Source organism: Choloepus didactylus, chromosome 1, assembly GCF_015220235.1.
Source record: "Choloepus didactylus isolate mChoDid1 chromosome 1, mChoDid1.pri, whole genome shotgun sequence".
Lineage (NCBI taxonomy): Eukaryota > Metazoa > Chordata > Mammalia > Pilosa > Megalonychidae > Choloepus > Choloepus didactylus.
The window spans coordinates 93,358,978-93,376,000 of record NC_051307.1 but is presented as its reverse complement, the minus strand read 5'-3'; the positions used below and the strand labels follow the sequence as shown (position 1 = coordinate 93,376,000).

Genomic DNA, 17,023 nt, shown 5'->3' with positions numbered 1-17,023 from the left:
GTAACACAGAGGTCCTTCTCTGGTCACCTGAATCCCAGAACTGCTTGTCCCAGTTTTCTGCTTTTTTTCCAGTTGTTCCACAGTGGAGCAATAAGTTTTGCCTATCCTGTTCTGCTATCTTCCTGGAAGTCAGGATCTTTCTTATTTTTACTAGAAAATTTGTGGGTTTGCAGAACAATCATGCGAAAAATACAGGATTCCCATATACCACTCCACCAACAACACTGCCATTGGTGAGGAAAATTTTGTTATAATTGATGATAGCACTTTTTTGTGATTCGATTTTCTTAACAGTAGTTTCATTTGTTACAATTGATGAAAGATTATTAAAGAAGTACTATTAGCTATTGTCCATAGTTTATGAAAGGTTATTTTTTCCTCATATTCCCAACCTATTATTTATTTGTTGTTTCATGCTTGTCTTTATTTTATTATTCATCTGCCCATACACTGAATAAAAGGGGTGTCACTCCCAAGGTTTTTATAATCACATGGTCATAAGATCTGTATAGTTATACTATCATTATCAAAGATTAAGGCTACTGGATTACAATTCAACATTTTCAGCTGTTTCCTTCTGGCTACTCTAATACACCAGAAACTAAAAAGAAATATCTATATAATGAGTCTGTAATCATACTCATTTGTTAAATCCTAACTTCTGTGTTACAACTCCTCTCTCTCATTTGATCATTCTCTCATTTATCATGGATGTCTGGGCAGTGACTATTCTAATGTCTTCTTGCTGAAAAGGGGTGTTGAAATTATGGGGTAGAGAAATGAAACTGGTTGATGTTCATGGAGAAACTGGTACCTCTGGGTTTCAGGGCTTATCTGGAATAGGGACACTCTGTTGGCTTTAATTTTCTGAAAAGATAAACTTGATATGTAAAACTTTTATAGAGTCTTAGATAGAACCCAGGGTATTCTTTAGGGTTTCCAGGAATACTCTTGGTTGGGGCTTGGCATACTGTGGCAAATTGCAATATCTGGCTGAAGCTTGCATAAGAGTAACCTCTAGAATGACCACTCGACTCTATTTGAACTCACTTAGCCACTGAAACTTTATTTTGTTTGATTTCTTTTCCCCCTTTTGGTCAAGAAGGCATTGTCAATCCCGCGATGCCAGGGCCAGGCTCATTCCTTGGAGTCATGTCCCATGTTGCCAGGGAGACTTAAACCCCTGGGAGTCAATGTCCCACATAAAGGGGAGGATAGTGAGTTTATTTGCAGAGTATGGCTTAGAGAGAGGGGCCGCATCTGAGCACAAAAAAGGTTCTCTGGAGGAACTCTTTGGCATAATTATAAGTAGGCCTAGCTTTACCATTATAGAAATAAGTCTCATAAGGGCAAGCCTCAAGATTGAGGGCTTGGCTTATTAAATTGGGAGTCTCTAATGCTTGAGAGAATATCAGGAGTTCCCCAGGTGGGGAAGTTTTATAGTTCCACATTTTTTCTCCAGTCCCTCAAGGTTTGTTTAAATAAACTGACCAGGCAGGTTAAATTAGATAGTGTGCTACAGAGAATTTAAATTTTGGACAAAGTAAACATCCCTTCCTTTGGTCTCGCACATATTTTAAAGTTTTAACATACAGACAGTATCATAGACCATACAATGTTTGTCATTTTGTTTCTGGCTTTTTTCACTCAACATAATGTCCTTGCATTAGTTAGGATTCTCTAGGGAAACAGAACAACAGGAGATATCTGTAAATATGAGATTTTATAAAAGTGTCTCGCGCAACTCTGGTGATGCACGAGTCCAAGTTCCATAGCGTAGGCAGCAGGCTGGCAACTCCAATGAACATCTTCGATAAACTTCCCTGGAGAGACTGGCGGCTGAAGAAGTGAAGGTTCTCTTTCTTCTCCCTTAAAAGTCTTCAACTGATTCTATTAAATTCAGCCGATGAATTCTCTCATTGCGGAAGACATTCCCTTTGTTGATATAATCAGCCACAATAATCGACTCATGATTTAATCAACCAGCCTTCTGCTTTAATAACCAGCCACAAATTTATTTGCAGTAAAGATTAGGCCAGTGCTTGCTTGATCAGACAACTGGGCACCATCACCTGGCCAAGTTGGCTCATGTACCCAACCATAACAGTCCTCATGTTTCATTCACCTCATTGCGTGCCTCACAACTTCATTCCTTTCTGTAGCCACACCATATTCCATTGTGTGTATACACCACAGTTTGCCCTTCTGCTCATCAGTGAATGTACCCTTGGCCCACCTCCATCCATGGCAGTGGTGAATAATGCTGCCATAAACATCAGTGTACAAATATCTATTCTCAGTTCTTCTGGGCATATGCCTAGCAACAGGATAGCCAGATAACGTGGCAACTCCATGCCCAGCTCCCTGAGGAACCACCACACTGCTCTCTTGAGGGGCCACACAATTCCACTTCCCCATCAAAAGTGAATAGGTATACATTTCTACACATCTCCTCCAGCACTTGTAGTATTCTGTTTATTTTTTTAAAACAGTTTTGTTCTCACACCATACAATCCATCCTAAGTGTTCAATCAATGGTTCCTGGTATTATCATAGAGTTATGTATTCACCATCACAATCTATATAACAACATTCCCATTTCTTCTGAAAAGAAAGAAAAAAAATCCCATACCCACTCCCTTATATCCCCCTCTTATTTACCTTTAGCTTTGGTAATTGCCTTTGTTAAAATTAATGAGCAAATGATGCTCATTTGGCTGGCTGTGCTGGGATGGAAGGCACCACTGATGTACCATTGCCCCAGCTATCCACTGATTAGTGCAGGCCAGACATCACCACTGGGCCCTGGAAACACTTTACTTTTTAAGCCTTAACTTCCCACTCCCTATCTCTACCTCAACTTGTACCAAATACTCTAGATTCTGACTCTCTGAGTTTGCTTATTCTAATTGTTTCAAATCAGTAAGGTAATACAATATATGTCCTTTTGTGTATCTGGCTTATTTCACTCAACATGATGTGTTAAAGGTTCATCCATGGTTTCTCATGTGTCAGGACTCCATTCCTTTTTATATCTGAATAATATTCCATTGTATGTATATACCACATTTTATTTATCCATTTATTGGTTGAAAGATACTTGGGTTGCTTCCATTTTTTGGCAATTGTGTATAATACTGCTGTGAACATCAATGTGGAAATATGTTTGAGGTCCTTGCTTTCACTTCTTTTGGGTATACACCTAGTGGTGAGATTGCCAGGTCATATAGTAGCTCTATTACTTAACTTTCTGAGGAACCACCATGCTGTCTTACACAGCAGCCTTACCATTCTGCATTCCCACCAGCAGTGAATGAGTGCTCCTATATCTCTGCATCCTCTCCAACACTTGTTATTTTCAGTTTTGTTAATAGCAGCCATTCTAATGGGTATGAAAGGAATCTTACTGTGGTTTTGATTTGCATTTCCCTGATGACTAATGATGTTGAACATCTTTTCATGTGCTTTCTGGCCATTTGTATATCTTCCTTGAGGAGATGTGTGTTCAAGTCTTTTGCCCAATTTTTAATTGGGCTGTTTGTCTTTTTGTTGTTATGTTGAAAGGTTTATTTTTATATTCTGGCTAGTAATCCTTTATTGGATATATTGTTTCCAAATATTTTCTCCCATTCTGTAGGTTTTACTGATATATATTCTCATACCATAAGTCATCTGTTGTATACAATCAACTGTTCACTGTACCATTATATAGTTGTGCATTCATCACCCCAATCAATTTTTGAACATTTTCCTTACACCAAAAATAATAAAAATAAGAATAAAAAAAGAACACCCAAATCATTCCATGCTCCCTATCCCACCCTATTATTCATTTACTTTTTGTCTCCGTTTTTCTGCTCAGCCATCCATACACTGGATAAAGGGAGTGTGAGCCACAAGGCTTTCACAATCACACTATCATACCATGTTACCTACATAGTTATACAATCGTCTTCAAGAATCAAGGCTACTGGGTTGCAGTTTGATAGTTTCAGGTATTTACTTCTAGCTATTCCAATACACTAAAACCTAAAAAGGTTTATCTGTATAGCGCATAAGAATGCCCACCGGAATAACCTCTCAATTCCATTTATAATCTCTCAGCCACTGAAACTTTATTTTGTTTCATTTCTCTTCCCCCTTTTGGTCAAGAAGATGTTCTCAATCCCACGATGCCAGGTCCAGGCTCATCCCCATCTCCTATTTTTGAAAGACAGACTTCCAGGATATAAAATTCTTGGTTGGCCCTTGTTTTCTTTTAGCACTTTAAATAGTTCATCCTTCTGCCTTTTTGCTTCCATGGTTTTTGATTCATTGTACATAATTTGTTGCTTTTCTCTTGTAGCTTTCAGAACTCTTTTTGTCCTTGGCATTGGATAGTTTGATAACTTTGTGCTAGGCCTGGTGCTCTTTTATTTTATCCTGTTGGACATTCATTGGGTTTCTTGAATGTGCTTATTCATAACTTTTGTTAAATTTGGGTCATTTTCTGCCATTATTTCTTTGAATAGTCCTTCTGCCCCTTTTTTTCTTTCTTCTCCCTTCTGAGATTCCCAGAATGTTTATATTGGTACATTTGATAGTTTCTGAGAAGTCTCTTTGGTTCGGTTCACTTTTTTAAAGTTATTTTTTCTTTCTGCTCCTCAGCCTAAATCATTTTATTTGTCTTGTCTGAGATCACTGTTTCTTCTGCCAGCTCCAGTCTGCTGTTGAAACCCTAGGGGATTTTTCATTTTCCATTATCGTGGTCTTCAACTACCTACAAGTTTGTTTGGTTTCTTTTTAAAATTTTTATCTCTTTTTTTGATATCTCAAATTATTAGTCATTGTTTTCCTTATATCCTATCATATTTGATTTTCTTTGTTTTTCTGTATTTTTTGTTGCACACTGTAAATTTATTATTTTAACTTGTTAATTCTGGGATTTAATTCCTGAGCTCTCTATTTCTTAAATTTGTATCCTGCTAGTGATGTGGCAGACATTTCCTTGAGTGCCAGAAGCATTTTTCAAGTTGCTTTTCTTGATACAGCTACTTGCCCCAGTTACTGCAACCCTTTTCACTGTTTTCTGTAGTTTTGAGAAAAATGACTCTGCCATTTTTTCCTTATTATTTATAGATTCTGTGGGTGGATGGTACCCTGTAGCATCTTACGCTACAATTTTGTTGGACAGATCTCAGGGCCTTTTTGATCCAGTTTCTCTAGAGTAACTTGCTGAGTTTTGTAGGGATTGGAGAAAGTAGTCTACTGCCTGTGTGAGTTGGGTGTAGAGAGCTATGCATGTAACTACTCTTTATACAGACTTTCATGCAATCCCTCTTTTTTCCTCCACCTTTTTGTGGTATCAAGGGCCGCCCGTTTCTGAGACTTTCTGTAGTTCTCTGGGGCAAAGAGCCTGCTTTTCATTAGTATTCCCATCTATAAGTAAGTAGATTTAATTTTACACCACTTGGCTACATTGCTTAATCATTCTTCTCTCTGGTTTTTATCATCCAAACATTTGTTGGTACCACTCCTTTTCTTTGTTCTTGCAAAGTTATGTCATTTTTACTCCTTCATTCTAATTTTACTGATATTTGAAAGAGAGTAGAAGTAAATACCTATATTAAATCTACCATATTTACCTAGAATTTCCTGTAAAACTTACTTTAGATCTTTTAAAAGATTTTTGGTCTTTAGAAACAAAAAGGTTTTAAGTTTATTTGACATTTTTTAAACTGCTATATTAAAAAGATGGTAATTCATTTTTTAGATTTTTGATTGTCTACTTTAAAAATATTATTAAAGTTAATTTCCATTTCACTTCCATACAGAACGGCAGAGTTGCCTTTGATAAAGTTAGACTTCTCCTGCAATAAAAATTACAACAATCCCTGTTTGCTATCGGAACCTCAGACACCTACAGATGATCACCCTAGATAACAATCCACTACAGGTCTCCTCCTGCACAGGTAACCATAGTTGAATTAAAAAATATATCATAAACATTTTTGACTAGAGGATAAATTTTAAATTTAATTTATGTGCATTTAAAATAAATTTAAATTCTTTAAAATAAATTCACATACATATATATTTTTAGAAGCCGTGAATAAATGGGTGTGGAAGATAGGAGATTGGCCGTGTTTTTTTTTTTCAGTTGAATTTTTTTTCCAGTTAAATTCTTTCTTAAATTTTTTCTAATAAATTTGAGTTGATTTCTTCTTAATATTTTTTCTAGTAAAACTGGAGACAATATAAATGCTAGAAACAGATAAAAACACTTAGTTTTCAAAACTCAAAATTCTTGTGCCATTGCTTTTGTGCCTTCCTGTTTTCTAAAATCATAAGCTCCTCGTTTAGCCAGTTTAACTATTTGTTTATCGGTGATGGAAATGAAATTTACTGATAAATAATTGGAGTTGATTTTTTGATTCCTAAAAGTAAAAATTATCAATATAATCCATGGGCGTGGGGGAAGGGGGTCTTTAAATCCTTTACTATACAAAACTAATCAGTATACATTTCCTTGGAATCCTGACAGTGTAATCATAGGTTATTTATTTTATATGTTACTGAGGACTTATCGATAACTAAAAAACAAAGATTTATATTTACATTAATTAAATACCTAAAATAACACTGGAATCAAATAACGTAATTTGTTATAAGGATACTGGATTTTTAATATTGTGTGTACTTAATAGAAATGCCTCTGTTCCCAGTCACCTTAAGTAACAAGGCTGGTTATGATTTTGTTTTCTAAAGAGGAATATATTATTTCAGATGACTATAATTTGGTTGCATTTCTATGTTACTTTATTTAGATATGTATCAAAGGCAAAGTCCACATATTTAAATACCTGAACATGCAAGCTTGTAAGATTGCTCCAGATCTGCCAGATTATGACAGGAGACACTTGGGTTTCGGCTCCTGGTGAGTATATCCTATTCTTTTATCTATCATTTTCCATTTCACAGGGAATCAAATAAACTGGTTCCTTAAATCTGCCTGAATGTTTAACTAAAGAGAAATAACTTAACACACTTATTCTCAAAATGGGTGTATTAAGTATAGATTGATTACACAGATTTGATAAAGTATAGTTCTAAATCTATATAAATATTAGATATTTTTGTTACTAGCAGTTTCCTGTGATCCAGGACCAATTTAGATGGAGTCCTATCTTGCTAAAGATAATTTTTATTAAGCCTATAGCTCTTTGTGGATTCCATACAAATTAGGAGCTGTGGTACTTTGAATCCTTAGTATGTAACTTTCCTTTCTAACTATTTTTGTTAACATAAAAATGACACACACACTTCCTTTAATTATTTTATAAAGGACACAGATTTTTTTATTCCTTCCAAATGTAAATGTTTCCAACTCCTTCAGTAAATTTCACTGTTGTGATAACCTTTTTATTTTATACATGGCACACATAATTTTTAACAGTGATTTATAGTTACCTATACTTTTTGCTGAGGTGATTTTTAGCAACTTTTTATTCAGTACTAAATATACTTATTTACAATGATGTGGCAGAGAATCAAAACTAAGACTAAGCCACTCACTGGTAAGAAAAGTCCTGTCTCTGTAATCCCAGTAATGAAATGAATTCTTCCAACAAGCCTGAGCTTCTGAGAGCAATAACCAGCCTTTATTCATATTTATATTCTTGGTATCTTAGAACACTACGTGGCATTCAATAAATGTTTGCTGAACTAAACTCAAATGAAGCAGATTTAGTAACTTGCTATAACAGGAAATGCTTTCCCTTAAGGATGCATTCTTCATTGAAATAATAATAATAATAATAATAATAATAACTAATATTATTAGGTGCAAGTCCTTAGCTTATGTTTTCTCATTTAATCTTTATAGCAGCTCTAGTAGATTTTTTTTTTAACTTACAAGACAAAACTGAAGCTGAGAGAGGTTAAACAAGTTAAAATCACATAGTAATTAGAGGTACCAAGTTATAAACCAGGTGTCAGGCTACAAAAAAGCCATATTTTGAACTTCTCACTGCACTATACTGATTCACAGCTCATCTTTTACTAAAGAGAAGTCACCCATGGCATTTGAATCCATGTTATGCTGGGTAGTTTGTAAAGGAGATTAGACTTTCTGACTGGGCAAGATTGGAGCTGGCAGAACCCTACTTGGCTTCCCAAAGACCATGTTTGTATAGAGGGTGACCAGCCATCCAAGTTTGCCTGGGATGGAGGGATTCCCCAGGACACAGGGTTTGTAGTGCTAAAACTAGGGAAGTCCTTAGCACACCAGGGGAGTTGGTCACCCTTTGTGTATGCCTCATTCTAATCTTACCCGTTTAATCTCTGAACCAGAAAGAGTGTGGGCCAAGAGAAGCTGAAAGTAACTGCATAAAAAAAGATAGAATGATGGCTTAATGTAAAGATTGTATTAATTCTACTCTGTGTTGGCTATTTGAAAAATATCACAGTAAAACTGAGCTTATTTTAATTGGCTGCTTGATAGAAAATACATTATGTAAAACCATATCCTCTACAAATTTCAAAATCAGACATGAAAAAATTTACATTAAGTTTAAAAATATTGTTTAGTGAATCTTGAAATACACATATTTCTTCTGGCAGCTTCAGAAAAGAAAAATTTTTAATGTTATTTAAATCTGTTTCTCATTAGAAAGCTTTTAAAATTAGATACGTTAGCCTGACTTTGCAGTGATAAAACACATATACTACTCACCTGAAGGCCTGGACTCTTAAGACAAGCATCAAAACAGGCAGATTATTGTTATAGACAAAAGACCAAGTACAAGCATTATAAAAGATGGGCTTATTGAATTTTTTAATTAGAAGATATTATACATTTTATAAATAGTGGCATCTTTGTCTTTATAAAGTGCTTTAGTTCTACCACTGTAAATATTTAAACACTCACTTCGTCTTACAGGCAAAGCTAAGATAAAGGTTTATGAAAATTTAGTGTTAGACTGATAGAACATTTTGTTAAGTATTTATCAGAAAACAAAAGAATCATAGAAAAATCAACAGCCGTGAACAACACACACAAAACATTGTGGTTATCAAGTCTTCTTTTTTTTTCTTTTTTCTTTTTTCCTTTTTTTTTTTTTTTTTGCCTTTCAATCAATTTACTTGAAGAGGAGAATATAATTTGGAAAAAAATATGTTTTGAAAATATAAAGTGCTCCTAAAACCAAATGCCCTAGAGGGAGTATATAGTGTGGTGGGTTTAAGGATATAGGTTTCAACATTAGACCTGGTTTCAGTTCCTGTCTGCCACAGACTATGTGGCCTTGGGCAGCTTACTTAAAACTGTCCATTTTTTCTCATCTATAAAATGGGAATGATAGTAAACTCATGGGTTGGCAGTAAGGATTTTTCACCTTTCCCACAGGGAAAAACATTACTGCATTGCCATAAAAAGTAAAGATTTAATTTAGCGATTTGTTGCTGTTTAAAACAAATCCAGAGAAACTAAGATGGCGGCTAGGTGAGACAGGGCAAAAATACACCTCTGTGAAAAACACTAGATAAAAATTAGAAAGTGACCCAGAATACTGGTTACAGCGACGCACCAGCTGGTCGAGGTCTGCTACTTCCACAGAGGCCGTATACTTGGTGAAACCGGGAGTCTGCATTCCAAAATGAGTGAGTAAGCTGGCTGGAAGACCTGCAGCCGCGTGGCAGTCTGGGAAAGCCAGGGTTTGGTATTTGGAGACTGACGGGCTCTTTTCAAAAAAAAAAAAAAAAAAGGGAAAAACCCAGGAGTGGCTGCATCTGCGATAGTGGGAACCACACAGTAAAACACAGCAAGAGGGGGCTGGGCCAGCCTCTTGGTGTCTGGCTTGGAAGATAGCTCGCTGCAGATACCTTTGGGGCTGGGGGAACGGAGGGGAGAGCTGGAAGCAGAAAGAAACCCTGCAGCTAGCAGCTGGCTCCCCAGAGGGCTGGATAAACTCCTGCCCAGGAGTCCCCACAGCCCAGAGCCCTGCCAGTTGTCCCAGAGCTGGGAAGGAGGAACTGTGCGAGGAGGAGGGGGTTGAGACGCCCCATTCGGCCATTTTTGCTTCAGGTTGAGAGCGCCGCTGCACAGTCCGGTGGCCCGGGGCTTCCCTTGAGGGACGGCACGCACTGGTGACATAGCACAGCATTCCCTCAGCAGAGGTCCTGGAGGATCGTGGCTGGGCAGGGGGGACCCGCTCGGAGAACCCAGGGACACTACGCCAAGTCCGGTGGTTTGTGGGACAGCGAGAGAGAGGATCTGGGGCTGAAATGAAATGAAGACTTAGACTCTTGCGGCAGCCTTGAATCCCCGGGAACCTGGGGGATTTGAATATTAAAACCGTCCTTCCTCCCTGGCCACCCGTACACACGCCCCACATTCAGGGCAGATGGCTCCAGCAACACACCCAAACTGAGTTCTCCAGCTGAACCCCACAAGAATCATTTCGCCACACACCACGGGGACAAGGTGGAGAACTGACTTGAGGGGTATAGGTGACTCACAGACGCCATCTGCTGGTTAGTTAGAGAAAGTGTATGGCACCAAACTGTGTTTCTGAAAAATTAGACAGGTATTTTTTTTTACAACTTGAAAGAACCCTGTCAAGCAAAGCAAATGCCAAGAGGCCAAAAACAACAGAAAATCTTAATGCATATGATAAAACCAGACGATATGGAGAATCCAACTCCAAACACACAAATCAAGATATCGGAAGAGACAGAATACCTCGCACAATTAGTCAAAGAACTACAATCAAGGAATGAAAACATGGCAAAGGATTTAAAGGACATCAAGAAGACCATGGCCCAGGATATAAGCAACATAAAGAAGACCCTAGAAGAGCATAAAAAAGATATTGCAAGAGCAAATAAAAAAATAGAAGATCTTATGGAAATAAAAGAAACTGCTGACCAATTTAAAAAGACTCTGGATATTCACAATACAAGACTAGAGAAAGCTGAACAACGTCTCAGTGTCCTAGAAGTCCACAGAACAGAAAATGAAAGAACAAAAGAAAGAATGGAGAAAAAGATTGAAAAAATCAAAATGGATCTCAGGGATACGATAAATAAAATAAAACGTCCAAACTTAAGACTCATTGGTGTCCCAGAAGGGGAAGAGATGGGTAAAAGCCTAGAAAGAGTATTCAAAGAAATTGTTGGGGAAAACTTCCCAAACCTTCTACACAATATAAATACACAAAACATAAATGCCCAGTGAACTCCAAATAGAATAAATCCAAATAAACCCACTCCGAGACATATTCTGATCAGACTCTCAAATACCGAAGAGAAGGAGCAACTTCTGAAAGCAGCAAGAGAAAACCAATTCACCACATACAAAGGAAGCAACATAAGACTAAGTTGTGACTACTCAGCGGCCACCATGGAGACGAGAAGGCAGTGGCATGACATATTTAAAATTCTGAGAGAGAAAAATTTCCAACCAAAAATACTTTATCCAGCAAAACTCTCCTTCAAATTTGAGAGAGAGCTTAAATTTTTCACAGACAAACAAATGCTGAGAGACTTTGCCAATAAAAGACCTGCCCTACTTCAGATTCTAAAGGGAGCCCTACCAACAGAGAAACAAAGAAAGGAGAAAGAGGTATAGAGAATTTTGACAGACATATATAGTACCTTACATCCCAAATCACCAGGACACTCATTTTTCTCCAGTGATCATGGATCTTTCACCAGAAGGGACCATAAGCTGGGACATAAAACAAGCCTCAAGAAATTTAAAAAAAAAAAAAAAAAAAAAATGGATATACTCAAAGCACATTCTCCAACCACAATGGAATACAGATAAAAGTCAGTAATTTTTTAACTGTAACTCCACTATTTACTTCCTACATGATATAAAATGCACAAACTCTAAGGACAAATCAGTGGTTTTGAACTCAATGCAAAATATGTAATTTTAGACAACTATATAAAGGTGGGGGAATGGAGGAGTATAGGAACATAGTTTATGTGTCCTATTGAAGTGAAGGTGGTATCAAAGAAAAACAAGATTGATATGGATTTAAGAGTTAATTTTAACCCCCACAGCAAACACAAAGAAATTATCAGAGAATAGAACCATAGAGATCAAATGTAGAGTTTGGGTTAAGAGAATGGGGCAAGGGGAATGGGGAGTTAAGAAATGAATGTAGGGTTGCTGTTTGAGGTGAAGGGAAATTTCTAGTAATGGATGGTGGGAAAGAGCATTACAACATTCTAAATGTGATTAATCCCACTAATGGAAGGCTAGGGAGGGGGTGGAATGGGAAGATTTAGGCTGCATATATGTCTCCACAACTGAAAAAAAAAAGTCCAAATAGATGAGAATTGAATGCCAAGGATGAATTTGGATGGAATCGGAGAATAGAGGACAGGTGGCTCAAAGGGACACAGTTGAGACATAAGGAAAAGGAAATATAAAATGTAAGCTTCATATCATTGTTGAATCTCTTGTACTTCTTAGCTGCGCTTAATGGGATTGCATAAAAGAATGTTCTTGTTCATGGGAAGTGTGTACGTGAATTATAGTGTATGTTCAAGGGTGTGTGCAGCCAGCTCTCATATGTTCAGAAGACAGAGCAATAGATGATGGGTTATAGATAGGGAGGGAAAGAAATAGCGATGTGACAGCGCGTTAAAGTTGGTGGATTGAGCTATCTGGGGAGGGGGTCAGGGTATGATGGAATTCTGTGTATGGGGTTAGTATTGTTTTTGCAACTGTTCCTGTAACTTTGAATTTATTTCAAAATTCTAAAAAATAAAATAAATTAAAAATATATATATACCAGTCTCATAAATTTCAGTGCTGATTCATAAACTATCTGTTGATATCACAAGTTAAATCAAAATAAGCCATCCTTAAAATGAGAAGACAATGTTTTGACATGCTGCTAAAAAATAAATAAATAAAAGCAAAGCAAAAATAAATAAATAAATTAATTAAACAAATCCAACAAACTTTTAAAAATGCAGTCCTAGATTAACATAGCACATAGTTTATAAGAAAAAGTTCTACTTTTCTGGAGTAACATTTTTAGCTTATTGCTTTTAAAGACTTTCTAAACTACTGTTGCAGAGTTGAGCTCTGTATAGTCTTCAGTTTCCCCCAGTTTTCATATCTTTGGCTGACATTTTATGTCAAACCAAACTGTTGATTTTATCTGTCTACCCCTCCTATTTATACATTATGTATTTATAAAGTCAGTTTTAGCTCTCGGATTTTAGTGATTTTAGTAAGGCTTATGATCTTCAAATGACTAAGGATCATTCAGCCTCCTAAATTTTTTTAAAAAACAGTTTTATTCACATACCATACAGTCCATCTGAGGTACCTCTCAGTATAATCACAGAGTTGTGCATTCATCACCACAGTCAATTTGAGTACATTCTCACTGCTCCAGAAAGAAAAATCCCATACCCCTATAATCCCCTGTTATTACTTACCATCGGTATAGGACCTTTGTTACAATTGAAGAAAGAATGTTATGAAATTACTGTTAGCTATAATCCATAATTTGCATTTCTTGTATTTTTCCCATATACCTCCCTATTATTAACACCTTGTAATTGTGAAGTACACTTGTTCTAGTTCCTAGTTCATGTAAGCACATTCTTATATTTATATAATTAATTAACCACAGTCATCATCCATACCAGTGTGTTATATAGTTCGATGTTTTATCCTCTAGCTTGCCTTCTAAATTCTATGAGATTTTATAAAATTGTCTCTTGCAACTGTGGAGACGCATGAGTCCAATGCCACATGGCAGGCTGCAAGCTGAGAACTCCATGGAAGGTTTTCAAAGAATTCCCCAGGAAAAGCTGGCCAGATGAAGTAGAGATGGAATTCTCTCTTCTGACTGCTGAAATAACCACTTTTTCTTTTAAAGCCTTGAACTAATTGGATGAAATGTCTCTCATTGCTGAAGGCAACCTCCTCAGTTGATTGTGGATGTCAATAATCAGCCATAGATGCAATCAACATACTGATGATTCAAGTCCACAAAATGTCCTCACAGTAACAATTAGGCCAGTGCTTGCTTAACCAAACAATTGGGCACTAATACCTGGCCAAATTGACAGATGACTATAACCATCACCAGTATAAAACATTTTGTAACCATGCTAGGTTTTGTTTTCTTTTCTAAACTGGTCTGTAAAAACTTCCTTTCCCCTGTATATCTTATAGTATCTAATACTTTTCTTTTTGAAAGGTAATTTTAGAGTTATACTGAGAAAGGTTTTTTGCTAAATGATCTTTGAGGAGGGAAGTTAAAAAAAATAAATAAATAAGAGGCCAGAAAGGTAGCTAGATCTTTGGGTCTTTATAATCAATGTTTATTTAGCACAGAGATGTGTGTATTACATGCATAGTAAGATCCTAATAAATAAAAGAAGCTATAAAAACATTTATATTCACATAGGAGTGTTAGGTTTTTTTGTTATTATTTTATATTTTTGGTTTATGTAAAGCTTTCACAAAGGCAAGTGAGCAGAAGTAGTTTTACAAAGGTTAAGTGACTTCTTTGAGGTAATAGTTGGTAAGTAGTAAAACTGGTTCTTGCTCTGTGAAATCTTGTACATTCTGATGCATGTGATAGTGACACTAAAGCTCATGGAAAAAATGTATGTGCATGAACTATTTAAGAATATATGGGATACAAATAACAGAAGGACATTATTTTAAGTTTGTACTATTAAAAGTTGCTTTTCAACTTAGGATTATTAAGTAAAATGTTAATAGACTGTCTTTTAAACATAAGCTTTATCAGTTTTAGATTTCGAATTAAGCTAACTTTGAAAAGTATAAGATTTTTAGAAGAAAATATAGGTGAGTATCTTTGTAACCTGGGATAGGCAATGATTTCTTAGGACACAGAAAGCAATAACCATAAAATTTAAAAATAATTAGAATTCATCAAAATTAAAAGCTTCTACTCATAACAAGACACTATTAAGAAAATGAATAGGCAAGTCACAGACCGGGAGAAAATATTTGCAAAACATATATCTGACAAATGATTTGTATACACAATATATAAAGAACACCACCAACTTAATGATAAAAGACAAACCAATTAAAGTATGGTCAAAAGACATGAACAGGCACTTAACAAAGAACAATATGCAGCTGGCCAATAAGCACACAAAAAAGTACTGTGCAGCATCATTAGTCATCATGGAAATGCAAATTAAACCCCTAGAGATACCACTACACACCCCCTAGAATGACTAAAGTTAAGAAGACTGACAACACCAAATGTTGGTAAGGATGTGGCACAACCAGTGCTCTCATACGTTGCAAATGGATAAAAATGGTACAACTATATAGGCAAAATAGTTTGGCAGTTTGTTCATTTTTTTCAACAGCTTTCTTGAGGTACAATTTATTTTAATTAAGATTTATTCACACACCATACAGTCATCCAAAGTATAGAATCAGTTTTTCACATTACCATCATATAGTTTGTTCATTCATCACCCCGATCTATTTTTTGAACATTTTCCTCGTACCAGAAAAAGTGCAAATAAGAATAAAAAAATAAGAGTAAAAAAAGAACACCCAAATCATCCCCCCCCCTATTTTTCCTTTAGTTTTTTGCCCCCATTTTTCTACTCATCCCTCCATACAATGGATAAAGGGGAGTGTGATCCACAAGGCTTTCACAATCACATTGTCACCCCTTGTAAGCTACATTGTTACACAATCATCTTCAAGCTTCAAGGATTGTAGTCTGATAGTTTCAGATATTTACAACTAGTTATTCTAATTCATTAAAACCTAAAAAGAGTTATCTATATTGTGCATAGAGTGCCCACCAGAGTGACCTCTCAACTCCATTTGGAATCTCTCAGCCACTGAAACTTTATTTCATTTCATTTCACATCCCCCTTTTGGTGAAGAAGATGTTCTCCATCCCAGGATGCCAGGTCCAGATTCCTCCCCGGGAGTCATATTCTGCGTTGCCAGGGAGATTTACACCCCTGGGAGTCAGGTCCCATGTAGGGGGGAGGGCAGTGATTTCACCCACCAAGTTGGCTTAAGCTAGAGAGAGAGGACCACATCTGAGCAACAAGAGGTACTCAGGGGGAGACTCTTAGGCACAATTATAAGCAGTTCTAGCCTCTCGTTTGCAGTAACAGGGTTCTTAAGGGCAAGTCCCATTATAAAGAGTTTGGCACATCAAACCGCCAGTCCTCGGTGTTTGTGAGAACATCAGCAACCATCGAGGTGAGGAAGCCCAACCCCTCTGCATTTCCCCCCAGCTTGAGGTACAATTTTAAAACAGTAAAATTTATGCATATATATAGTTACTCAAAAAACTTGTTTTCACCTTGACCAAAAGATGTGCTATATAAAAGTACAAAGCCTCTTGTCGTCAACAGCCATTGCCACTTTAGAATGAACCAGTTCTTAATTTACTAAAGCGACATTGTTGGTCAAGAAACCGGTTTCTAGCATAGCACTATTTGTAGTTACTTTTGCTTTCTCTGAGAGACTATAGATACTAAGATGTAAACATTAACACCTCATGAACACACTTTAACTTCCGTTTAGCTATAGCTTTACTCAGCATGACTGTAGATAAGGATAGCAGCAAACAATCATTGAAGCTTAATGGACATTTTAAAAAATAAGTACCAAGGCCTCCCCTCTACTTGTGAGTTTTGAAATCGTTTTATTCAGGGATACCATTGAATTTAATTGTATGATTTGTCTACACTCAGTTTATTTCCCTTCTAATCTCTGTCCCATGTTGATCTCTGCTATTGTCAGAACCTGCTGAGTTGTTTTGAAAGGAACTTTTCTTTTCCCTCCTGTAAGATAATGATACTGCACAAGAGCACTGCAATGTTTTTCATAATAAACTTGTGAACTAAGAACTGAAAATGTCAGATTTTTAATTGTATCATTGGGCAAGTCTGGTGTTGTTTATGAAAAAGATTAATCAATCGATAAATTTTAAAGATGCAGAATTCTAGGTGAAGAAAAATAAAACTCAAGGCCACAACAACAAAAAAT

At 36.4% G+C, this 17,023-nt stretch overlaps 1 protein-coding gene across 1 annotated transcript in view; it reads left to right on the top strand.

Moving 5' to 3' along the window:
• The window catches only part of LRCH3 (leucine rich repeats and calponin homology domain containing 3), a 209,431-nt gene that overhangs the window by 124,907 nt on the left and 67,501 nt on the right, over positions 1 to 17,023 (top strand). Inside the window, 4 exon segments of the mRNA XM_037837445.1 lie at positions 5,822 to 5,856; positions 5,858 to 5,935; positions 5,937 to 5,951; positions 6,807 to 6,916. Coding sequence (XP_037693373.1) covers positions 5,822 to 5,856; positions 5,858 to 5,935; positions 5,937 to 5,951; positions 6,807 to 6,916 — 238 coding nt within the window.